The 26,108-nt window shown below is 35.9% G+C and overlaps 1 protein-coding gene across 2 annotated transcripts in view; it reads left to right on the top strand.

The window, feature by feature from the left end:
* The first annotated feature begins 394 nt into the window (after positions 1–394).
* igf2bp2a (insulin-like growth factor 2 mRNA binding protein 2a) overlaps positions 395–26,108 on the top strand; it is a 64,788-nt gene continuing 39,074 nt past the window's right edge. The window contains exons 1-2 of one of the 2 annotated variants that reach the window (XM_055216133.2): positions 395–939; positions 2,092–2,152. In XM_055216133.2, coding sequence (XP_055072108.1) covers positions 765–939; positions 2,092–2,152 — 236 coding nt within the window. In that variant the 5' untranslated portion in view covers positions 395–764. The remainder of the gene's footprint in view (positions 940–2,091; positions 2,153–26,108) is intronic. The other variant, XM_055216132.2, reaches the window with a different exon arrangement.

The raw sequence follows: 26,108 nt of genomic DNA on the forward strand, positions 1-26,108 counted from the left end.
TCTTTTCCATTGACGTGGGCGTTCCCAGCGAAACTCCTATTTTCCAGCTGCTATTCTCTTTGGAGTAGGTACTAAAAAAATTTTTTACATTACCATTAGGTTAATTCGAAATAAAAAAATGAAGTATCACTCGAGGAATAAAATTAATATAAAGCAAACAACGAGTTATTTTACAAAGGGACCGAGAAAACGCCCATCAATCCACAACATGCTACAGATGTCATTCAGCCTGTCAATCAAAAATGGAAAAAATACTATTTTGAATTTAAATCATTCAAGTACGCATACACCTCGATGATAACACAATCTTAAGTGCGCTACAATATTACTATTTACAAGACTTCCCCTAACCTTCTACTGTTAAGTAGCTTTGAATGACTTAAATTCTCGTCTGTGCTCCTTGGGTCTCATCACTTAATGATTTATGTCGGCAATTTGAACACGAGACACCAATCTAATGCTTTAAGTCCATAAACAGCTCAAAAGTAATTTTCTGATATTTAAGAGCGCTTTAATTTAGAGGCGGCGCTTGTTGGCAACAGAGTAACGTCGCGACGACACTTTTTTTCAATCCCAGTAAAAAAAGAGTTTGAGCAGGAACCGAGTTGTGTATATGTAGCAGGGGGGTCCGGCTGCATCTGGGGGGTGACTGTTGATTTTTGTATCCCATTTTATTTTTATTTTTTATTCACTCCTAATTGTCCTCACTTCGATAAATCCACTGCGGACACGCGCATCTGGACGTACAGCTTTTCGTATAGACCATGAACAAACTCTATGTAGGGAATCTGAGTCCTTCAGTGACCGTGGAGGACCTGAAGCAGCTCTTTGGCGAGAGGAAGCTTCCCGTGACCGATCAGGTCCTGCTCAAATCCGGCTATGCTTTCGTGGACTTCCCCGACCAGAACTGGGCGATTAAAGCCATCGAGACTCTATCGGGTAAGTGCGTTTTATATTGCTGAAAGTCTGGGCTTACATATACACACACACATACATATAGTACTGACACCACCTGACCTCTCGTGCGCACTTTCTTGTAAATTTAAACAAAAGTAACAATCCCGCATCCGTCTCGCGCTGTTCCACTGTCAGAGTTGTTCACGCGATCGGAGCAGCGTGCGAATGAACGCCCGCGAGCACAATCACAATCGCGCTTCCTACACGCGATACAAGTTGGATTTTTGATAGATTTCTTGAAATGCACGCTCGTTTATCCAAGCCGGTGTGCTGAATAGGTGCGACTTCTCATCCTTGAGCCCATAGGAATGCATGTGATGGGTCTGATGTTCGGGTGGTAGGCATAATTATTTTTTCAGTTATTATTTTTTTTGGATTTTATTGAAAAGAAGCGAGCGAACTAACCATGAAGAAGGCGTCACATGCGTGTTCCTATGATGTCCAGGTATGTTTTTACGAGGTGCCTTAAAGGTGGGTGAAGGGGGTTTAGAGGAAAGTGCTAATAAACAGGTAGCTGGGGGGAGAGACGGAGGTGAGATGCCAATTTTTGTGCTGCGCCAGGCCACTCATACACAACAGGACCCAAGATGCACAACACCTCTATATTCTTATTGCGTGTGAGTGAGTCGTTTGCACATGCCCACGGACAGTAGTACAGCTCTAAACATACTTCAAAATATACGAAACATTTAGGACGAGCCTTTATCCTTTGACCTCTCGTTGTCTGTTCTTCAAACTCTCCTCATTGCTCGTATGTGGTTTGTGGGAGTGGAAAGCATGGCTGCCCATTATTCTTCATCGTATCAGTTCATCAAGCATTTCGCATAATATTATCAACCATAATAAAAAATAACATAAACGTACTACCTTGCACGTAGACGTCATAAACTCATTACAGTGACGTGCATTTATAAACACAAACTTGCATAAATACAAATAGCTACGTCCTATGTCATTTACGTTGCATGTCCAAGTTGCGTGGCGGCGAGGTCATGTATTTATTGGTCAGTTTAGATATAAATATGACAGAAAAGCTGAAATATGTAAGTTTAGTCGATAATGTACTGGAATGCTCAAGTTATGTGTACGTTTGGATTGTATTTATGATCATTTTGTTCTATTTCCTGCTCGCAGGGAAAGTTGAATTACATGGAAAAGTGATAGAGGTCGACTACTCTGTTCCTAAAAAATTAAGGTAAACAATTTTGCTTTATTTACTATTATTTGTAATTCAAAGCAGGATACACTGTACTGGCAAACATCTGCATTTGGGAGTTCTGTAAAAGGTTATCTTTATGAAGTGAGTTGTGATTTGTACTATGTTCAGGTAGTTATTAACCATTAAAAATGTTGTGTTGCCTATTAAATATTGCTATAGGCAGAAAACTCCCTGTATGTTTCGTATGTTATTTTAGTGGTTCATGATGTTGTGATGAATGCATTTCTAGACAGGGTTTATATAATTGCAATTTACATTTTTTTGCTTTTTGGGTCGTTTGATAGTGGACTTCAAACGTAAAAAAATAATAAAAATCACTAAATGCTCTCAGGAGGTGTTTCCATGCATAAGGAATTTTATAATATATTTTTTTATCCGCTAGTTTCAAGATCAGTTGATGTTTTTACGTATAGCAATTTAATCTACAATAAATCGAGGCAGTTTATGCAGACACAGTAATGGAGTTTTAAACCAAAAACTGCGATATAATGGTTTTGTTTCATCTTTTGAAAAAAATAAATGAATTCTTATTGTTGAATTGTACAAGAGTAAGATCATTGTGTGTGTGTGAGCCTGTGAGCTCGCGTGTTTAGGCCTTTCGTGGGCCACGTGATTTCCCCTATAGTCGTTCCACGGGAGGGCAGCATAGAAATGCCTAGAAAAGCCCCAACCTTGAGAGTTGATGGATTATTTTAAAGCACATGCACAGACGTACAGCTTATGAATATCGGATGGAGTCGTCTTCCATACACGTCATCATAACCGCGCAAAGCGTTTCCAAAAATGAATCATATTAGTTTTGAGTTGTGGTGGTAAAGCGTTTTGAAATTGGTCTTTGACGCCTCAGAGGGTCACTGGTTACTCGGGAAGAGTGTTGCATAATGTGCACAGTCAAGATGGCCAGTCTTTGATATGGAAGAGTCGGCCATGCTGCTGCTGCTGCACTCAACCTAACATGACTGAAAGCAGCATGCACGAGGAGAATGTGTGTAGCGCGTTCTAGAACATTTCACACCGATCTAGAACCAGAGGTGAAATCTGAAGCGAGGCTGAACTCCTTATGTTACACATATGCGATATTTGAACGTGTTTATTGCGTAATGTAATCCTCACACGCCTCTCTCTCTCACACACAGGGCGTGTGTGTGTGTGTGTGTGTGTGTGTGTGTTTTATGTGTTAGCTATGTTGCTTTTCGTGCCCATGTCGCCGGTAATAAAGATATGTCGCTTTTACATTAATGTTTATGTTGTGCTGCATTTATGTACTAATTGACAATGTATATATTACTTACTCATTAGGTGGGGCAGCACACAAGCTGTTGTTGTTTTAATTATATTGTGTAATCTATAATGCGAGGTTTTAAGTGTTATGCTGAAAATTGAACGATACAGAACTGTGTATTAACACATTTCTAAATTTATATGATATTCCAGTCTTACACGGAGCTGATATTGTAATCTGTAGTTTAATAAAGACGAACCAGAATGAATAGTTTTGACGTCACACTGGTATTTATGATGTATTAATGAAGGTGTCACAATAAAACAGAAGGTGTCTGTTCATGAGTATAATGAGACTTGTCAGTCCTGTATGCAGCTTACACCCTGCCCCACCTGTTTACATACGTGTTATTATACAATTTTAATTGTTAGTTATTGTTTGTGTAGCACTTGGACATTTATTCTATGCAAGACTGTAAAAAGATATGTTTTAAATATTTGTACATAATCAAAATAGTCAACTCAATTTTATTACTATTGCATTTAAATTAAAATGACATAAAATAATATTTTTATTTGATGTTTATACTATATTATATTTCAGTAAACTGTGTTTAATTTACACAATAGTTTAAAACATAAATACACTTAATTCAGCTGATTTGATTACGATTTAATTTTGTGTTTTTATATTATATATAAAGTTTCTAAATTAAGAAATAAAAAAAGAACAGTAAAATAATACAATACAAAATGCATGTTTATTATGGACTTGACAGCCACACAATGTTAAGTTTAATGAGTGAATATACTTTATTAATTAATTATTTCTTTGCAGAGTTATTGTTTTTTGTATTTGCCATTGTTTTCACTTGTCCATTGCAATAAAACAAGCCAGATCAGGATTTTACTATTTTAAATGCTTTAAAAACCTTGCTTTCTGTACATTAAATTACATAACTTAATTATATCATACAAATCAAGTAATTTAATATTTAATAAATTAGAGTTTGATGAATGTAAGTCATTATAAGTCATTATCTTTTTCTCCAGTTGTCAAATTTAAATATCAGACAAAAATAAAGAATGATTTTCAAAACAACATTAGTTACATTTAGTTTAAGATGTCTTTTTAGGGCAGAAATGTGTTAGTCTTTATTTTGTTCTTTTATAAAACATCTGCTGCAGCAGTTTGAAAGTTTTACAATAGATTTGGAATTACCAGTGCTTTTTATTGAAATATGAAACTTTTAAATGACTAAATAGTTTACCTACAATAAGCAGTAATAAACAAAAAGCATAGAGTTGTGCTGGAGACTGCTGTTTATTTGTGTAAAGTGAAAGCATGGAAAGGTGGAGCAGAGCTCCAAGTATGCAACAGATTGCATAACATGCTTTAGACAGGTTCACATGTACCTCCAGTATGTGATCAATTAAATTATCAATTACCAGTGCATGAATAATTTAATTATACCACTTATATTCACTCAAGTGGCTAAATTACATGTTATTTGGACACGGTTTATCCACCCATTCGATTAGTCAAACCACCATGTTTTACTTTTTTTTTTACATGTTTACTTTCATATAAATGTAATCACAGTTAAGATATGATTTAATTGCATGTTTTTATAATTGTCTAATTTGTTTAGGTAGTCTTTATTGGTTGCTAGACAGTAATTACTAATTCATCTTTAGTTTAAACCCTTTATCGAGTTGCCTTTTTATGTGAATTTATTAATAGACACAAATAGACTCTTAATCAGAATGGTAAAGGTTAGACATAATTTCACTTTTCATTTGTCAAAAAATGTGGCTGAATTTATGTGTGATAGAAAGGCTGATATTTTTTAAACTACTTTGTAAAAATTAACTTGTTTTGATATTAAACAGAGTAGATTTTTGTTGTTACTTAAAACTAAAACTAAACATTAAATTTGTGAGACAATTTAAGTTGTTAAATTGAATGTAGTTAAGTCGTAAAGTGTATAAAATGGATGATCACGCTAAATTCTTATAAAAGCATTTTATTTTATTTTTAATTTAGGATTTAAGTGAAATGATTGTTATTGTTTGATATGATTTTAAAAGGTGAATGGTGATTATTAATAGTTCTTACCTGCACATTTAAAAAAAATAAAAATAAAGATAGCAATTATTTTGACATTATAAAGAGTTTTATTAGGGCAGTTTAAAACTAGTTAAACCTATACTTTGATCAACCCTGTTCTTTATCAGTTCATTTATACATTGCAATTTTAATAGCTATATCTGGATGGCTAAAAATTATTTTTCTCCATTGACTTATGGGTTAAATAGATTGAGATACATACTTAGAAAGGGAATCAGTAAAAGTGGGTTACGAAGTTATTGAAATCTGAATTGAGGGCTAGTCACAAAGCCCCAGGGCATTAGAATCTAAGAGATGAAGTCTTTTCAGTAATGCCCCTTTCCATCATCAAAGCTTTATTGTCACTTTTGGCAAGCCCATTACACTCCTGTCTGTAACACTTCCTGGAGTATTTGTGTAAAATGATAAAAGATCATTTAGAACGAATCCTACATCAAGTGGATTCTCATCAATGTTTGATGTAAGTGTTACAATACGGTTTCTGAAAAAGTATATGTAACAGACAAGAATTCATATTCATTTCACATTTGTCATGAGCTTGCTAGAACTTAAGTAATTCATTTTATGCATTAGTCTTGTTTGTTTTCTCAAATCTCAAATGTGTTTGCTCTCAGTGAATGAAACATTTGCATTATCCTTTTCTCCGTCCGCAGGTTCATTTTGTGTTCGTTTTTTAACTTAGTATTTTTCAAGCTTGAGTCTCAGTTTGTTGGAGGTTTAAAACAGGCACCTGCATGTATCGTTTCCCAATCGTTCCCTATAAAATGATGAGATACTGTTTTTGTTACCTAGATCTACTAACCTTAAAAAGGAGCTCACAGACGTGCCATGTATTCTTATATCTGTTAAAATTATTTTTCAGTGGGTTGCTCAATGCTTTGCTATAGATAGATAGGCTGCTTTCCTGGACATCAGCAAACTTGTTTACTTTCTGGACAAATTATGCTTTGTTACTTTGATTTTTTAAATGCATTCTGTAATTTCCCACGTTTTTGCGCCGGTACTGTGACACGTAATTACTCATTTGTTAATGCTTTTATTGATATAAAGGGTGCAGAGGGTAGAAAGGGGATTATATCATAAAGAATGTGAGAATGATTGTCGCAGAAGCTCTTTGGTGTAATCTCCCATGAAGAGGCTTTGGCTATCCTCACCGGCTCTTATCAAATATTTGTTTGTAGACTAGCAGGCTAATGATAATGCTTTTTTGGATTTTATATTAAAGAATGTCCTCTGAGTGGCAAATAGATGATAGTTAGTGGTTTATAGCTGTAAAGAGAGCATGTTTGCTAGCTTTGTTGTCATTTGTATGTACCTTCCCAGACCAAAACTTGATACCATCAAATTAAACTGCCGACTGCCCATATGGCAGCAGGAAGCATACTGTAGGAAAGGTATTGAACTGTAATCTGTACAGGCTTTGTTTCTGTAAATATAATCAGATTTAATCTGTGTCTTCGTATTTTCGGAAGAAAAGGTTCAGTCATGTATTTATACAAAGCAATGTTTATTATTATTAAAATAGAAAGATAGAAACTTAACAGAGATAATTATTTGCTGGGATTGGCATGTTTTTATTTAATTTTCTTGTTATTTTATTATTTAAAAAAGTGTATATTCTAATATATATGGTGCTGTAAACTAAAGCATGGCAAGCCCTAGTTGTCATAGAAGTATGTTTTTGAATAGCTTAGACTTGGGGAAACCCAACATTTATAAGGGGATCTCTCAGCTGAGCCGGGTGCTGGTGGGCGGTAGTGGCACGAGCGTTCGCACATGGTACAGTGGCACTGCTCTGGGGTCTGGCAGGGCAAGCGGGGGAAACGGGCAGCTGAGAACCCAGCAGGTGCCGTGTCTTGCACTTCAGCCCTGATTGGCTCATTTTTTGTCTGAACACTATAAGTGTGTGTGTCTGTGTGTTGAACAGTTGTGAGCCCCCAGCGCTGAGATGTGTCAGACCACCTGTCCGGTAAAACCTCTCCCTCTTCTAACCATTCTTGCTCATGGTACTATCAACGTTCATTTGTTGGTCCATTGAAGATGGCAGCGAGTTTTTCCCAATGCCAGCTATCTTGTCCTTCTAAACAGCTGTCACGAGAAATATGTATCATAGAGAGAGAAAGCTGTGAATATTTAATCGCAGCTGCATCAAGGACACGCTGCCTTGTATTGCAGCATCGAGGAGTGCGTGTTCTAAACCCGGCGGTGTTTGCAAATATTACCAGTGCTTTTTACCCAACAGTGATTCCTATGGTAATCCTATGGTCGCTATGGCAAACCGAATAGGAGGCTTTTTGTTTTTTCGCGAGGTCACAGACGGATAAAAAGGACGCTGTTGCATTCTTTAAAGGTGGATGTACTTTTTTCTATTTTGGCGTATAGCTGCCCAGAGAGGAAAATTTTATTGCTCTGTGGTTGTTCTTTCATATCTCGGGAGACTCAAAGAAGTGTTCAGTTATGTTTTATTTAAGGGGCAACTTTGTCTCAAAGTTTTCTCCTTGAGGGAATTAGAGATGTTGTGGAGACAGGTGAGACTTTGTTGTCATACAGTAAGAGTACAGGTACACATTTTTGAAAATAAAAAAAATGGTTTTGGAGAAATATGCTGATATGTTTTGGAGTTAAAAACTTTTCTGACATTGTCGTGAAACTCTGCATTTTTTCTTTTCCTATTATGGAGGGTGCCATAATAAATACTGTTATTCAGAAAGGTTTTGGCTTTTGTATTGTAATTTGTTTTATTTTATTAAATAAAAATGTTAAAATCTTGTAACAATTAAATGATTACTGTCCATCCATCATGATCCACCTGCATCTCTTCATTTGGCATTTAGAGCACAATGTATCTGGTGTTAGTGGGGTCTTACCCTGTGCAACCGCAGGACGTTTTTTATTCATGAATCCCACTCATCCATCGTCCATTTACATTTTGCCTCTCCATATGTATGACTGGATGGGCATCAACAACACGTCCTCAGAAACCTCTGAGCGAGTCAGCACCCACCAGCTTTCTGGACACAACTCTGAGTATTGTTTTGTACCGTTTGATTCGTTATGAATGAAGAAGCAGTTTGTGTGAAGCAAAGAGATGGAGGGATCCCAGTCATGCACAGGCCTTAAGAAGTTAACTAATGTTAATGACTCATTCAAGGTGTGTGCTTGGATGATCATGGATTGATAATGTTAAATTTTGGCATAAAATTAAGTTGTATTTAATGTGCAATTTTTCAATTTGTATATAAGGATTACACAGCTGTGTCGAAACCAAGAGGTCTCCAGGTTTTGCTATTGTGCATCCTGGATTTATTTGTGAGCTTTTATCAAGTGAGCTGTAAATCCCATGTGACTACTGATGCAGGAAAATAATATAATGAGAATGCTGATTGGCTGACGGCACCACAAAAGCTTGCACAGTTCGAAGTCCTTCATTTACTCTAGCTTGAGTTGTGATGTCAACGACAGCAGACATGGAAAATAAGTTACCTCAGCACAGCAGTAGTAAGACAAATACTACAAAATAATCAAATATTTGCAATTTGTATGTTTTATTTAATAAACAAGGCAGATATTCTCTATATTGTCACTCACATGAAAAATGTTGTAGTATATTTTAGTGTTTACTGCAGTAGACTGTGGTAAATTGTATGTTTTAGTAGGGCTGGGCGGTATATCGAGTTTTGGTAATATATCGTACAGGATGGGCCAGTAGCGTCTATATGAGTATATGAGCCACGTTCTATGCTATGGCTCTGACAGAAATTTGCATTGTGGCCGGATGTAAACTTTCTGACCAGCTTGTGGAGATGTATTTTATTTTCAAACGGAGGCAAAGCCTTACATTTTATTGTCATCATGGTGGTTTAATACGGGTGTTTGTGGCATCTCACGTGGTTTTGACGTGCATGTACTGTATATATTTACTGTATATTTTTTTCCAGTTTGTAAAAAAATTATTATATTTCACCACCTATCCCAAAATGCCCGAGATATGCATTTCTGTCAATTTCATTTAGCCCTGTTTACTACATTGTCAGAAAAAAGGTACACAAGCTCTCACAGTAGGGTACTTTTTTAAAGGGTGCCGCTTCAGCGGCAGCCTTTGTACATTTTCTGATAGTGTGCACTCTATTTTGTATTTTTTACTATATAATACCGTTTTATTTACCAATAGATAAACTGTAGTGAATAATACTGTAATATACTTGAAATTTGTCTGACAGTTAATTGCCTAATAAATTGTGATGATTATGGTGATAAATTGCCTGTTTTAGGACTTTGACGATTATGACGATTAATTGACTCTTTTATTGCTTTGACATTTAATGTTCATACATTTTTTGTTTTTGTTCACACAAATATATATATATATATATATATATATATATATATATATATATATATATATATATATATATATATATATATATTTTTTTTTTTTTTCATAATTAATAAACACAATAAAGTGTCTGAAGATAAATAATCAAAATAAACTGACTATACCAGAACAGGCCTTAATCAGCAGGGTTTCCCACAGAAAATGTGTTAGTTAAGGTGGTAAGGCGAGTGTGCGGGACAGAGGGCGTGGCAATCAAAGGGGCGGGCGTCTTGATGAAAATTAAAATATTTTTATTTAAAACACTCAAATAACTTAATTTTGAGGGACTATGACAGAAAATGGACACATACTAGATTATTAATGAATTAAATGTTTTAACAGATACCTCTAATGGGAAAAGCTGCATGATGAAGTGAAACTAAAGGGTTAATAAACACAAACTAAAGCAGATGTAGTAGAACGTCTGGTGAACGATGATAGATAGCGCAAAGATGGTAAAAACTGATTATTTCTCACTATTAATTACATTATCTTAAAGAAGTGTAACTACTGTAGCATGTAAATAATGCAAATAAATAGCATGAGCAAAAGGGCTCAACAATTATTTCTAATCGACAGGCACGTGCCACCTAGCTAGCAGGTTGCTCAAACAACAAAATCAACAGCTAACTTACTTTAAATTTGCAAGAACTATAGACGAATACAATAACATAAGTCCACTTACAGTTCTCACGGACACGCGTTTTATCAACTGGCCATCCTCCAGACATGACGGACCACGTCTTTATCTCATTTCGGCCATGTGGCGAACGTCCACTCTATTCTCCGAGATGTTTTATCAACTGGCTAGTTATCCTCCAGACAGTGACGGTCCAGACCTCGTCTTTTTCATTTTGGCTGTGTGGCGTGCGTCCCCGCTCGCGGTGTGAAGCAGGTACGTGCTATTCTTCGAGATGAACTTGACGGCCTTTTGTGCAGTGAATTATTATTATTTTTTGGATGACCTAGTTGAGGCGGGAGGGTTTCCAAGCTTAGGCGGGCCACCTGAACTGAAATGTGCTACGGGAAACCCTGAACAGCAGCCAGTTTAATAGGAGACATCTAGTACTGTCTTGTTATACAGGCGCTGCAGCTCCCCCTTGTGTTTTTAAAAGAGATGCGCAGTCATTGCGGTGATCTGAAATAGTCACTATGAGGTCAAACAATCGCGATGAGCAATTATTTAATAATTGTGACAGCCCTAATATTTGATAAAAACACAATAGTATTTTACAACAGATTACTACAGTGAATACATCAGTATTTTTTCATGTGGGCAACTTTGAAGAAAAATGCTTTTTGTGTCCAGATGGTGTTTTTTTATCATCTACCTCCAATTCTCCCATGCTGACCAACTCTGACCCCTTGGTAGAAACTAATTAAAATTGATTAAAAACATTTTACACGAAAGCGTCTGGCGTTGCAGAAAAGGGAGAGAGGTCTTCATAATCGTTCTTCGGGAGGGAGTGAAGCAAATTAATGTAAAAATATTGTGATATAAAATGCTCTTTTAATAAAGCGCGTGGGCTGTCTGCTCATTACATAGATAAGTAGTTTATTGTGTTATAAAAGCATCATCTTACATTATGTCATCGTACAACCACACATGCCACATTCCGTCTTCAATCATATGCTGTATTTGTGTCAGTAAGTTGTTTTGAACGTTTGGTAAATTATTTAACTGCTGCTGCTTGTTAAATTCCCATTAAGTCATATTGAGATGATCATTAGCTGTTGGCCTCTGGGCTCTTGTTTAGCATTGCTGAATCGGTGCTGGGAGCTGCTGGCAGAGGGCAGTGTTTCAGAGGTGACAAACAGTCTTACCTGCTATGTGCTGGTGACACACATAAAGGCACGTGTGAGTCAAGACGCTCAGTCAAGTGTACTGAAGGTCTTTATTGCTTTAGGCTCCTTATAGACGCTCTGTTGTGGGTTCAGTTTGACAATGGACGAAACGATGTCAGTTGCACCGTTTTTGGACAGTGTGTCTTTGTCACCCTCTTGCTGACTTAAACGCCTCTGCCTCAGTCTTCATTGTGGGAATCGGTCAATGAGTACATTGAATGAAACTGTCACTGATAAACATTTAGCCTGTTCAAGATGACTTTGAAATGATCATGTTAGCGAGAGGCTGTTGGTGATAATCTCACAGCGTTATAAACATGTAACCGTTCAATTGACGTTCAATGTTTGCTTAGGCTTTGTTGTATTTGGTTGATTTCAGTCGTTGATGTGCTAGCTTTGAACGGTGCATGTTTAGTCTGTGAGGTAAAGTTTTTCAAAGACTTCAGTCATCTCACACAGACTTTACAGACACCATTGTGTGTTTATTAGCCTTCTATAAAATCTTGAAAAAATACAAAGAGGGACGTATCCCAAACAAGTTGAGACAAGGAAGAACTTATTAAGAGGCACAATGCAAAACAGAGTTCACTTGTTTACTGTTGTCAAGCCATGTCCCAACTTGTAACAATGAATTTAAGTGACGCAGCGTCACAGGTATGTGTATAATGACTGTGTTTATTTATTATTGACTGGAATTATCCCCCTGCCTACATTTTTGCATAACCTGAAATACATTTTATTGTTTCATCTTTCGGTTGGAGTGTCCATTAGAAACATCGGAGGCGCTTGTTTTTTCTCCGTTTTGATGCGGGTTCTTTCAAGGTTACAAAGCAAAAAAATACTAAACGTTAACGGCATATATTTTTCAGTTCATGCTTGTGTGACTGACTTTGGGGGATAAACGTCTGATATTGTTACTATCTTTATTCGGCCACGATTTGTCGAGAACTTGTTGAAAGCATAGTGCCGACTTACAAAAGAAAGAGTAATGAATGATCAAAATGCATCTGTATGCCTTAGTCGGCTGTGATTAATTAAAATTAAACCGCAAGGACAGCGCAAGTCGCTTAGGCATGCTAGACATTTTCATACCAAACAGCACAAATTGACTTAATAAAGACGAGTGGGTATTATTTTGTGTATGTGTCTGCTTCGTAATTTTTTTCGTAAACCAAATGCCTCTATCGGATATTCCATGAAAATGTGCGTTTCAGGTTATGCCGAAATGTAGGCAGTGGTACGTATGGTGACTGAACCTGGATTTGAATAGTTGCATCTCTTGTTTATTTTCTATTAAGAGAAAGAGACAATAATCAAATGAGACTAACCTTTCATTTTTGAAGTAGGTGACTTGGTGTTTATGTGTTGCAAAGGCCATGTTTTGAAAAATTACACAGCGTTTCCATATTTTATATACTTGCCAAATGTCCCAAAAGTAACCATGCTTTTACTACAAATAAAACATGGTTAGCATGTTAAACCATAGTTACCACAAAATAACCATGGTTTTGCTATAGTAACCATATTTTAGTTTTGTAGTAAAACCATTGATTTACAAATGGTAATCAGTACGCCAAAAAACATTATATTATCAGGGGTGTGTAAAGACCTTTCATAATGAACCGTTATGTTTTTATTACCTTAGAATGAGATGTTTTTATCTACATACACCGAGGATCCTCTTACGTGGAAGTCGCCATTTTGTGCTGCCATCTTTCTACAGAAGCCCTTAACGGACAAACTTTTTTTTACTAAGTTGTCTCCGACGATGACATGTTTTTCCGGCGATGACTATCATAGCTTCTCTATGCCATTCAAAAGCGAAGGGTGAGCAGTGGACTGAGCCATTGGTTGCAATTCGCAACCTCACCACTAGATGCAGATTAAATTTACACACTGCACCTTTAAGTAAATAATCATGGCAAGTTTTAGATATTGAACTTATCGTCGCTGCCCGATGAAACTCATGTATGTCCAAAACAGTTACTTTTCAGGAAGTGAAAAACACACTGTATATCAAAAGCAGTTAAATGTAGTGTTGTCATACTTGGTACGGCATCTTTACATGTAACCATATTCTTGCCAGTGTAATGATATAATCCACATTTGACCAAAATTGAGTTTAAATGGACATACGTGCATATTTTACAGTAACTGTGGTCGATACGTGTTCTTCCGATCATTAATTAGAATGGCCAAGTCGCGTTTCATATTGACAGATGAATATGCTCAGTTTATTAAATAGCCTACGTCTTAGTTAAATACGCGTACTTTATTTAATATTAATTATAAGTGTATTAAATGTCTCTTGCAAGCTATGAAGGGACAATGAATCAATACACTGACATGGTAATGCTAGACAGCAGGGGCGTCAGTTTGTGTTGAAAAGTGGTGGGGACAAAAGATCAGATAAAAAACATTATTGCAGGATGGGGAAAATATTGAATAACGGCGCATCAAAAATGAGCATAGCGTAGGCTAGTCAACAACAAAAAAATAGTCAGCATAAAACCCTCAACAATGTCGACTGCACCCATGTAACAGTCCCTGCAACACCAGCTCAACCGAACAATGCCAAAGCACCATACCGTAGAAAACAGCAGCGCGTTTAGTCAATGATTGCAATGAATTTCATTACATATGTACAAGAAAACACACCATAAGCATACAATGCAACACATGTGACCCTGGACCACAAAACCAGTCTTAGGCATCGCTTGATTTTTCAGAACATTTTAACCAAACGCCTTCAAAAAGCGGTGGGATGTTCCCAGTGTAAATAACACTATGCTAGACAGATACTTTATTTGCACAGTCCTACCGTAATTTAGTCACTCCTAGACGTACATCTGGCGTCAGGGGGAACGTTTAGCTCGATGAAGGAAAGATATTGTCTCACAGGCTATGTTTATTCGGCTATATCCAGTGCTGAGCTTCAATGAAACTTTACGAGACCGGCGAGACGCTTCACAGGCGGGAGACACGTGGCGTGATTGACAGCTTTGAGACCAAATGGATATACGTGAAAATTAGATGACATGATTTTACAACTTTTTATTGGCCATTTAGGTATGTGACGCATACTGTATACAGAAATGAACCTGGACATTCAATCCGTCTAAAAATCTCAAAATCTGCAAAATGGACATACGTGGTTTTCATCGGACAGCGACGTTATGTTTGTAAGCTTCCTAAAACGTTACACATTGCCTCAACTACTTGTAAGTTGAAACAAAGCGCATCTCTACGTTTATTTAACCTCCTAAGACCCGGGTTTTGGTTTGTCTTTTTTCAGATTTCTACCTGCTATTTTGGGGTTACGAAGAACCAAGAAATATAATGACCAAATTGTTTTCTAAGAACATAAAGAAGTGTAATTGTCCATGTTTGTGTACAACAGGTTCCAGTTACACAGAATTAAGTATTATGGTGCAAACATTAAAAAAATTCATGTCCACATATGTGGACATCCAGGTCTTAGGAGGTTAACTCACATTTTTAAGGCAGCAGGTGAACTTTTGTTGTTTAATTTAACCAGTTTGAAATGTTTTACAGTGTTGAAATAGTCTTACTCACTTTTGGACATATGTCATATGCCTACTTGCATGCTTTGTTAGTGCGATCCCTGGCTGTTAGATAAACACAAGGATTCAAAATGGCAGCCGGCATTGACAGAGCATTTCTCTCAGGTTCCTCTGTACAGACTCGTAAGTGACTCAGCTGTCAAGTTCATTAAGTGATTCATTCAGAATGTATTGGGTCATGCTGTTGACTCAATCGTCGTAAGAAAACAAGTAGCATGTGGACTTGTGCGGCGGCCTTGTGGCCGTAATGAAGAAGTGAATTGCTAGAAAGGCATTTACGTTTATTTGACCCCTCTGTGTATTCATTAAAGTCTCTCACTCACTTTTGAGGATCCAAACAGTGATAAATCCTCAGTGATATTGTTCTGTAACCGTCATGTTGCTAGGATACAAAATGACTTCAGTTAGCGGTCTGATATTGACCATGATGAATGTTTCATGTTTTTCAATCCACTTTGAACGTGTTTATTAGGCCTAATAAATGCTTTGAATATCCCGTTCACCTTGTTCAGCCAATAAACCTTAATTTGTATCTTTCTTTTTTATTCGTCTCTCAGACCATTCAGCTTTTGTGTCCTGGAATGTAAATGTCCTAGTCTTTCCCAATTTTTACAGAGACTTAACTTTTTCTAAGATGAGAGACAATTTGACACATGAACAGCTTTGGCAGGTTTATTTTTTCAGTGCCCCCTAATGGTTTTGTTAGATAATGAAACATTTTGTAACCAGCAAGAATCACAAAGTACACTGTGATGTCACTGATACATGGAAAAGTCTGACTTTGGCTGAATTCCTTAAATTTTAGGATGCTTAGAATGAAGTGGCAGAAAAACTCAGGTTGTTTGAAGAGCTGTTAGAGGTGCCATGGTGCTATGATAGATCATGTTAACTTGTGTAATTCAGGTAATAGGCTTTATGCCCAGCTGCACTACTTCCTGAACTTTAGCCAGCTCCTTGTTTCCTGTCTGCCATTATTGGACCAACTGATTAATCCAGGTGTTTTTGACCTCAGTAGTCAAAAACAAACTGATTTATCCAGGTGTGCCTGACCTCAGTAGTCACAATAACAATAATCAGACACACCTGGATTAATCAGTTTGTCCAATAATGGCAGACAGGAAACAAGGAACTGGCTGAAATTCAGGAAGTAGTGCAGCTGGGCATAAAGCCTATTATCTATTCAGTATAAACATTTAGTTTGTTTTAAAAATAGGTGCTGTGCTTAAGATAACAGCGCCCTCAGTAATAATTTAAATAGTATTTTTTTTAAATAAAAAGAGGTTTGTGGCAACTGGGCAATGACTATATTAGGGCTGCACGATATATCGCATGCGACACCACGCACATTACGTCAGTAATGCCGGTTCCTTGATTGGTATTGGGTCGCCGGCAGCTGCTTTCGGATGGCGCGACGTTGGCTGTACGGAGCCGTGGTTCCCTGGCAGGCTGGGCCATGTCACATACATATCGCAGGCGATACATCCGCGATAATTAATGCGAAATTGCCCCGATTATCAGTGAATTACTATAAACATTTTTTAACAATTTGTTTACACTTTTTTAAACACTTTTTATTAAAATATAATAAATAAAATATATATACAATAAAAAAGAATAATAAATAAAATACTGCTGCAAAGTTCTCCACTAAATAACATACTTTTAAAAATGATTTTATAACAGTAGGTAAATCTTTTATTAACCTTCTCTTAAACTTTTTCTAGTAAAACCTTGCACTTAACTAACATTTATGAACTATTAGCCTACATTTTTTGCCACCAAAAAATGTTTCTGTTTTGATTTATTTTGGATTTTTTTAAGTCACAGTATTGAATTGGTTATGTACCATCTCTGTATAAAAATAATATTACTGCTCTATGTGTAACTGCAAAGCAAGCAACATCATGATATTCTACTTATTATACACTCATATTGAGATGTGTGAGTTGCATACATAGCTTTTAACACGCGCTTTTAGACGTGACACGTAAGCGGCCCCGTAAACGTTTACATCAATTATCAAACGAATATACAACCAAGTAAATACAAATCTTTCTGCGTGCCGAATTATGTTATATGTTTGACAGAAGACTTGCGCTGAACGCAGAGACTTCCGCCACTTAATACGTTCGTGTGGAAACACTAAAATTGACCTATGTTCCGCACACAAAAGATTGCATTCGGCCATTCGGTGCACATGTGCACCGTGCCGAAAGCCCTGTACCGAAACGGTCCAGTACAAATACACGTACCGCTACACCCCTACTGTCAGAAAATGATCTCCTGTAAATTTGTGAAAAGTTTAGATTTGTATAGATTTTTTGTCTTAATTGTGCAGCCCTTTCTATTTATATGCATTGATGCATAATACAAGGATGATTAGATGAAGGATCATGGATGGATGAATTTGTGGATATCTATCTATTATAGGATATATAAACAATATCCACCTTTAGTATATAGACAGAATTTTATTGAATTATTTGTTTAAACAACATTTTCTAGCAGGTGTTACAACAAACCCTCTGTTTGTTACAATTAAAGGAACAGTATGTAGGATTGTGGCCAAAACTGGTACTGCAATCACACAGCTGGTGGCCAATACACAAAATGACAACATAAACATCAGTTGAGGGCTGCAACTCCACTTTTAAAATGACAATATCCTGGCTGGACCACTGTTGTCAGTGATATAAATATTTGAAATGAAAATGATTTCTTAATGTCTAGTGACATATCAGAGCCATTTTATGATTAATTGATATACATTTCTTACATACTGTTCCTTTAACTTTACCTATGGGCTAAGTTGTAACGTTTGGACTTTTGTAACTTTCTGTGTAAGTGTACGATAACAGTAGGTCCCACAAACAAACTTTTAGTGTTCATTTGTAGCAAAGATGTGGGTGTTGATTGTGTAAAAAATATTAATCTATCTTAAATAATTTTTGAAAGCCAAAGCCAAAAAGCGTTAGTTTGTGCCCCGCTATCCCCTACATATTAGGACCTTTTTAAAGGGTACAGGGACAGCTAGGGACCATTTGTTCTTTCAATAAAGTTTTATTTTATGTTACTGATAGTTGCTGATAGTTTAGACATCATATTAGCTATATGATCTGAATTGTGTCATAGCTAAATTCTGTTGGCTTGAAGCAGTATTTGGCGTTGTGAATGTTTGGATATGTACAATGTAGGGCTGCTGTCACAGTTGATGCACATTATCAATTGGTCATTGCGATCAATTGTCTTATGTAAATAATATATATTAATAATAAATAAAAATATTTTTTGCCATTTCGTGTTCCTTGATAAAATTGTATAATAGCCAAAAGACAAAAATGCTTAGTGGGGGTTAACTAACAAAGCTACCGGTAACCAAACTATGATTCTTAGGTGCTGTTTAAGTCTGCAGGGCCAGTTTGAGAAAATTTGTTCAAGTTCTTTATAGTAATATGACACTACAATTTAAAGAGGACATATCATGAAAATCTGACTTTTCCATGTTCAAGTGCTATAATTGGGTCCCCAGTGTTTCTATTAACCTAGAAAATGTGAAAAAGAACAACCCAGTAACTTAGTTTTGGTAAACCATTCTCTGAAAGAATGAGCAAAAATAAACCATTATCAGTTTAGCTTCCCTTGTGATGTCAGAAGGGGATAATACCGCCCTTTGATCTGCACTGTCCAACCACAGCACTGTCATTTAGTGCAGAGATCAGCTCATTTGCATTTAACAGGACACACCCAAAATGGCACATTTTTGCTCACACCTACAAAGTGGCAAATTTAACATGCTATAATAAATTATCTACATAGTATTTTGAGCAAAAATTCACATATGTACTCTGGGGACACCAACGATTTGTTTTACATCTTAAAAAAGTCTTGTGAAATGTCCCCTTTAAAGTGCACAGTGAAATAATCATGATGAGTCAATTATGTAATAACCTCAACAGAAGTGGTACATCCTAGAACGAACACAATTTACACACCATCACATCTAATTCAAGGATAAATCTTGTTTTTTTTCTTCACATAAATTTCCTTCAACATTTCATGTCACCTAAAGAGATGTACTTGACATTCTTCTTTTATTTTTGCAAACTGAGCTGCTATATTGTATACAGAGACATGTCACACTGTTGAAGCTGATGGTCTGTAACTCTTTGCATACAGGTGGATCCTGTGTGTCAGATAAATGTCACTTTATGGAGTGGGAAAACTTGCGTCCACTCAGAAAACCCACAGGCTTGCCAATGGCAGTTCATGCTATCATCTGGCAACTGACTGAGCCAACTGAGTCTCAGACGAGCTACAATCTGTCTCGTTCATTCTTTCTGTCAACATCCCTTTTTAAGGCAACACTAACATTTGAAAACGCTCTCTACTACTTCCTTGTTCTTTTTCAGGTCTGTAGTTTCTTTAAAAAGCTGAAGCGTCTTCACCGCTGGTGGTCTTCTGGTTCTGCTCCTTGCTAAAGGTTTAACCTTAGTATTGGGTGTGAGAGAGGCCCTGTCATGTGGCATTGAGTTCTACCAGTAAGCCCACGACCCTACAAGGACTTAAATTGCTTTAGTATCAAATTAGAGATTTCAGAGTAATTTAAAACAGCTTTAAGAATGATAAATGTGGCGTGCATTCATTTAAAGTAAGTGCTGCCCTGTTAGGTGTTACATCTACAGGAAGATTATCTGTTGTTTCTCTTTAGTTTCTCATCACTACACATCTGTGTCAGTTTTATTTATAATAAAAATTCTGTCATCATTTTCTCATCCTCATGTTGTCCTAAACCCTTTATGAATTTCTTTTTTCAGATGAACACAAAATAAGATAGTTTAATAAATGATGGTAAGCCAGGGCTCCAGACTGCCACCAAATGGGGGCATTTTGCCACCAAAATTTCAGAGTGTGCCACTGAATTTTACATCCAGTCGCACATGTGCGACCAGTAAATTTGACCTTTTTTGTGACAATGAATTTGAAACAGCACATTGTACTTTCTGCATCATTAAAGTATTTATTAGTAATACAGTGGAAATTAGTAGAAATGTGAATATTTGGTCAGCATGTTGATTTACGATGTGTGCCCCTAAATTTTCAAGTTGCGCCCCTAAAATGTTCAGTTGTGCTCCTAGTGAAAAAAGTTAGTCTGGAGCCCTGTAAGCACACAGCTGATAGTAACCATTGACTTCCATAGTAGGAAAACAAACAAGATGGGATTCAATGGGTACCATTAACTGTGCGCTTACCATCATTTATCAAAACATCTTCTTCATTATGTATAATCAAGCATCATAATATTTTTTTCCTACTATGGAAGTCAATAGTTACAATCAGCTGTGTGCTTACCATCATTTATCAAAATATCTTCTTTTTTGTTCATCAGAAAAAAATTCTTACAGGTTTTAAATAATTTTTGGAAGAACTATCCTTTTTACATCATATAAACTTATGATTACGGTCGCCTAAGCAATCATGCATTAACTCATAACATCATAATGTTTATCATCTCATGATGAGATATTTAGGTAGTGATGCTCAGGCATGATTTTAGTCTTGACTTTCACCCAGATTACCGGTTCTTTTCACATCCCCAGTGTTTTGTAAAGTGTAATGCTTAAAGTGCCTGCTGACTTCTGCTTGAATTTACATCATTGTAAACCGAGACATAAAGTGATCTTGATGCCGCAGGCCCACTCGAGTAAGGGCTGCTTCCGCTTGCTGCCCGAATACTGCTGAAGTGTGCAAAGACATTAAAATAAAAAAATTAATAAATGCTCAGACAAAAAAATACTCTTATAAATTTTAGTTTTTAGGCACACTGTGCTTGTTTTATTAACCCTCTTTAGAGATATTGTGATGGTTGTAAACACTTCTTCCCACCTCATCATGCTGTCTCAACCATTAATATCCTGACAAGCACTTTAGCGGAACAACTCTTTGTGTTTCTGTAATCGGGTGGCTATTTACGGCATTTGTGTCTCGAAGAGGAGAACCAGCACATCACCGTTGGTTGGGGAAGATGAAAGCGCAAATAACCGATAAATACTTGCAGATTCTGTTGGCATTTTGCGCGGCTGACCCATAAAACGGAGCAGGACTGGAAACAGCTGGCCGACTGTACATTTATTTACCCAACAACAATTCTGCACCATTCTCTTTCAAGGCAAACTCCCTGCGTGCTGATTACTTAATGCATCAGTGCACTAACATCCTGCCCTCCCTCCTTCTAAATCCTGTGTTTTCCTCAGCTCTCTTTAGTTAGCCGAGGGTTTAAGTAAACAGTCAACTGAATCTACCTGCAGGGACAGTGTGGTGGTTATGCTATTTACTCTGTAGTATAATGCAGTAGTTATTTCTCTTGTCATTTTTTTTCATTTAACGTTGGATCTGATTGGGATTTATGGAGGTAAGTGCTACTGTATGTAGTGGCCAGTCTGTCATGTGATGACCAGCAGGTGATCGGAGATGCACTGATAGGATTTATTAGTTTTAAGAGATAGATAAGGACAGCAAATCCGCAACGTATTTAGCTTCAGTGTGACGTATTTCCAAGCGATGCAGCACATTTAGTGGGAAATAATGTGGGTCAGGATTTTATTTTTTAGGATTTATTTGAATGGAAACGTTCTGACTGAATGTCGTTGTTTGAATGTCATTATTGTATTTTACTGTATTGATATGTGACCCAGTCTGTGTACTGTTTGCTACATAAAATCATCCTACATAATGTAAAGAAAATATAAATTATTGCCTGAGTAAAGGCCATGTCAGAGATTAAAATGAATGTTAAATTAAATGACTGTAACAAATACAGGGTCACATTATATAAACAAATGTAGAAATAGGTAATACCATAATAGTATTATTATAATACTAATTTGTACTAATATAATCACTATAATAATAATAATAATTTATTATAATATTGATATTATATTATATATTTTTTAATAATTGTATTTTATTTGTCATATAAAAAATTTAGTCACTATGTATTTAGTAATTTTTTTAAAGGGTGAGTTTTGAAACATAAAATAAATGACTTCTGGAGCGTCATGCTCCAAAAGTATCATACAAGTTTGGTGTAATGGACAGAAGATAAAGAAAGAGAAATAGACCTGCAAACATGTCACAAATAAATATAATGATGCAAATGTAATTCTGAATCTGTGTTTGTGCTCTTTGAGTCGGTGCTAATCTGTGACAAACCCATTTTCAAGAGCGCATAAGGAAAACATGTTCGCCAAAATAACTGTTATAACAGCAGTAACAATTTATCTGGGCAAATGATGGAGTTGTTTTTTTTCAAAAGCATTACCCAAACGTTACCCAAAACAGGTAATGTTACCCAATAAAGGTAAACAAACCATTGATACTAAAGCTTTACATTGGAGTGGTTTAAACAAGATTTGTTACAATTTCTACAGCTGTGGATAGTCTCAATTTCTCCCAACTAAAATGTATACAGGAGCACAGGTGTCCTTATTTAACACGAGTGCTGAAAAATCCTACATAATTATACAGTGTGTACTGTACATTGAATTTGTAATGCTGCAGCTGTGGTCTTTTTCCAAACATACTGTATGACTCAAACATTCAGATTTATTTAATTATTTTGTAGACATATAATGACTATCGTGACAACTTTACTGCTCTGACCTTAAACATAAGTTTAATGTGTAAAGAACTTGATTTTTGGGTTGTAAAATATAAGCTTGTTTTCTTCTGTTTGAGCAGCCTCCCAATAAAAAACTGTTTACTCTCTTCTGAGCCTTCTGTTACATCAAGATGCTGTTGGTGTATTTGTGCTCGTGAGTTTGCTGTCTATCTGTTTCAACGTCTGTGCGTCCATGCTAGAGCTGCATGTGCAATTAATTGTTTTTGATTTTCAATTTTTGATTCAAACAAAAGATAATCGAGGTCAAATTATTTTTGTGCGCTTGAAATTTTAATTGCGTACTGGCACTTTGCAGGCACCACTACTTTGAAACATGTCGCCTATTGCAACACTTACTTAATAAAAAGGTTAAATAGATGCATGTTTTTTAAGTCACAGAGTAACCATGTTAAATAATCATAATTATGATTTAAAACATAAAATAACCGTAATTATAATTTTGCTCATAATCAAGCAGCACTAGTTCATACACTTATAGCATTGAGAGCTAATAAATCATGAAATCATAAAGCATGTTCATAAATCCATGTAAATTAAGAGTTTAGATCAATTTTTAGCAGTGGCAGGTGATTTCTTTATTCGAGGGCGCACGATGCGAAGTTCGTCACAACATGTATGTAGCCCGTCATGTGTGTGTTTCGTAATTTCAAAATATGTGTTCGGCGCAAGGAGTGAACCGATGTGCATCATGTGTCTTGTCAAAATAAGTGCCTGCTGCAGACGCGTCTACACTTAAAAAAATATATTTTTGCACCTTGTCTAATTACCTTAAATGAAACAAGTTAATACAACACAATTTTTTTTTGTCTCAACCTATTTTTATAATGTTCAATCTGCTTAAATTTAAAAAAATTACTTGAACTTAATAATTTTATATTGGGAACACATTAATGATTTTTGTTGCTATTACTTACTGGGCCCTGAATCTGTATTTCCCAGCATGCTTTGCATGCAACTGCCTTTGGAGAGTAATTTTTTTATTAAGTGTTATTTCATGCATTTTTTGGTAAAGAGAAAGACTTTATAGTGTTTAATGTTGGTTTATCTTATTGATTTAGAAGAGTTTGTGTTATATTTTTACAACTTGTTTGGTTACCATTGTGCAGAAGAGTGGTGCTTGTGGTTAGGTTGTGGATGTGACGTACTTCTTTAACTGTGTTAATGCCTGTTTGAAGATCAATCTCTTCTGACATGTTCATCCAATCTGTCATTAGCATGCTAACGTGTGCTTATGCTAATTAGTATTATATAGAAACTGACAATTGGTTTAACTAGACTTTTTTGTTTGAATGAACTTGTTTTGTCTTTGTTGAACAGACCAGAATTAATTGCGTGGAAAAGTTTTCCTTAACTGAATTAAGTTTATTGAACAAGATATTTTTATGACCAATGAAAATATATTTATTAAGTTGGTGCAACAAAATATTAATTGTTTAAATTAACTTATCGTATTCTTGTTGTACAAGCTAAAACTAATTTTGTGGAAAAGTTTTCCTTAATTCAATTATGTTGAATGAACAAAAATTTTTTTGAGTGTAAAGGGTTTATGATAAAATCAGGGGCGTCATGCAAATTTTTTTTTAAGGGGGCACAGTGTGCACAGCTCACAGAAATCTTTGCATACACAGACATGAAACGAAATATTATAGAGCTTTCAGTGTTTTCCATGGCACTTACATTTCTAAGAATTGAACACCCATGCTTTCAATCAAAAACCTCCAAAATAAAAGTGTTGACTAACTTTCATATCAAATACTGTTCAACCAAATAATGACATATTGGTATCATATTTACATCTGAAACGTTTTATTTATTTAAGTTTTAAAAAATTACTTGTTTAATTGTGTCATTAATGCATTTTGCACAACAACTGCATTATCCTATAAAATTAATGTAATTTTAAATCCATAAAGTATATAAACAACGAAAATGACATAAGCTATAGCCACGTCATTGATTTTAATGTTCATTAATGATTTAAAAAAAATTATTAGAGGAACACAGTATACTGCATCAAATTTTTTACCGCATATGTGAACATGTGTGATTCAGCGCCCCTGTGAACTCTGACGAACTTTGGCATTGTACCAGGATGAATCTAGAAATCTACTAATATAATGTCGAGACTGTCAAATTTTAAACCATATTTTCTAAACAGAGGAGGTTAACTGCACATTACCGTACTGGGGTTTGGAAATGTTGTGAGCTGCCACCAGAATAAAGTAATGTAACACGATCAAAACACTATCAAACAGCGAATATCTCCGAAAAGTGACAAGGATGCAGCACAAAATTGATAATATTGTGCATATTAAACTTCTTTGATTTTGAGGTTGCATGCAAAATGTTTGAATGGGCATGACACCTCTGGATAAAAGAGACGCTCACCATAATCTCATGCGTAATCAGAGTTTACTGTTAAGGGAGTGTCTTGCGTGTATTTTGTGAACGTGAACGTCTCTTTTATCATAAATGGTTTTGTCGCGTGTGCAGCAGGCACTTATTTTGACAAAACACGTGATGCACATGGTTCACATGACTCAACAAACACATATATTGAAAACACCAGCAACACACATGAGACTCCGAAAACTTATTTTGAATTTGCACCCCTCGGAAAAAAACAGTCACGAGCCGCCACTGATTGTTGGATAATATCTGATATGTGAGATTAAGACAAACCCTAAAACATTTGTAGGAATGTGGTGCTCATGCTTCTTTAGAGGAGACTGAAAAATTAAAAACTAGATTGTGAATTGCACTTAATAAAGCTTTATCCTTTCCTTGTGTAGTTTTTAAAGCATTAGCAGCATTCATAATACAATAGAAATTGGCAGTTTTTAAAACACATTAAATGCATTGGCTGCAAAAAACACATGATCAGGGGCGCACTGTAATGGAGATCAAGATTCAAGATTTTTATTTGTCACATACAAGTTTTAAGGCATACAACAAACAGTGAAATGTAGGTCTGGCATACTCTTTTTAGACTGTGCAAAAATAGAGAAGAAGAGAAATAAGTAAGAAGATGATTAATAAAATATATACAATATATTAGGCTACTACACAGATCATGTGCAGAGATGTAAACAGTG

The sequence above is a fragment of the Misgurnus anguillicaudatus genome, chromosome 17 (genome assembly GCF_027580225.2).
Source record: "Misgurnus anguillicaudatus chromosome 17, ASM2758022v2, whole genome shotgun sequence".
In the NCBI taxonomy this organism is placed as follows: Eukaryota; Metazoa; Chordata; class Actinopteri; order Cypriniformes; family Cobitidae; genus Misgurnus; species Misgurnus anguillicaudatus.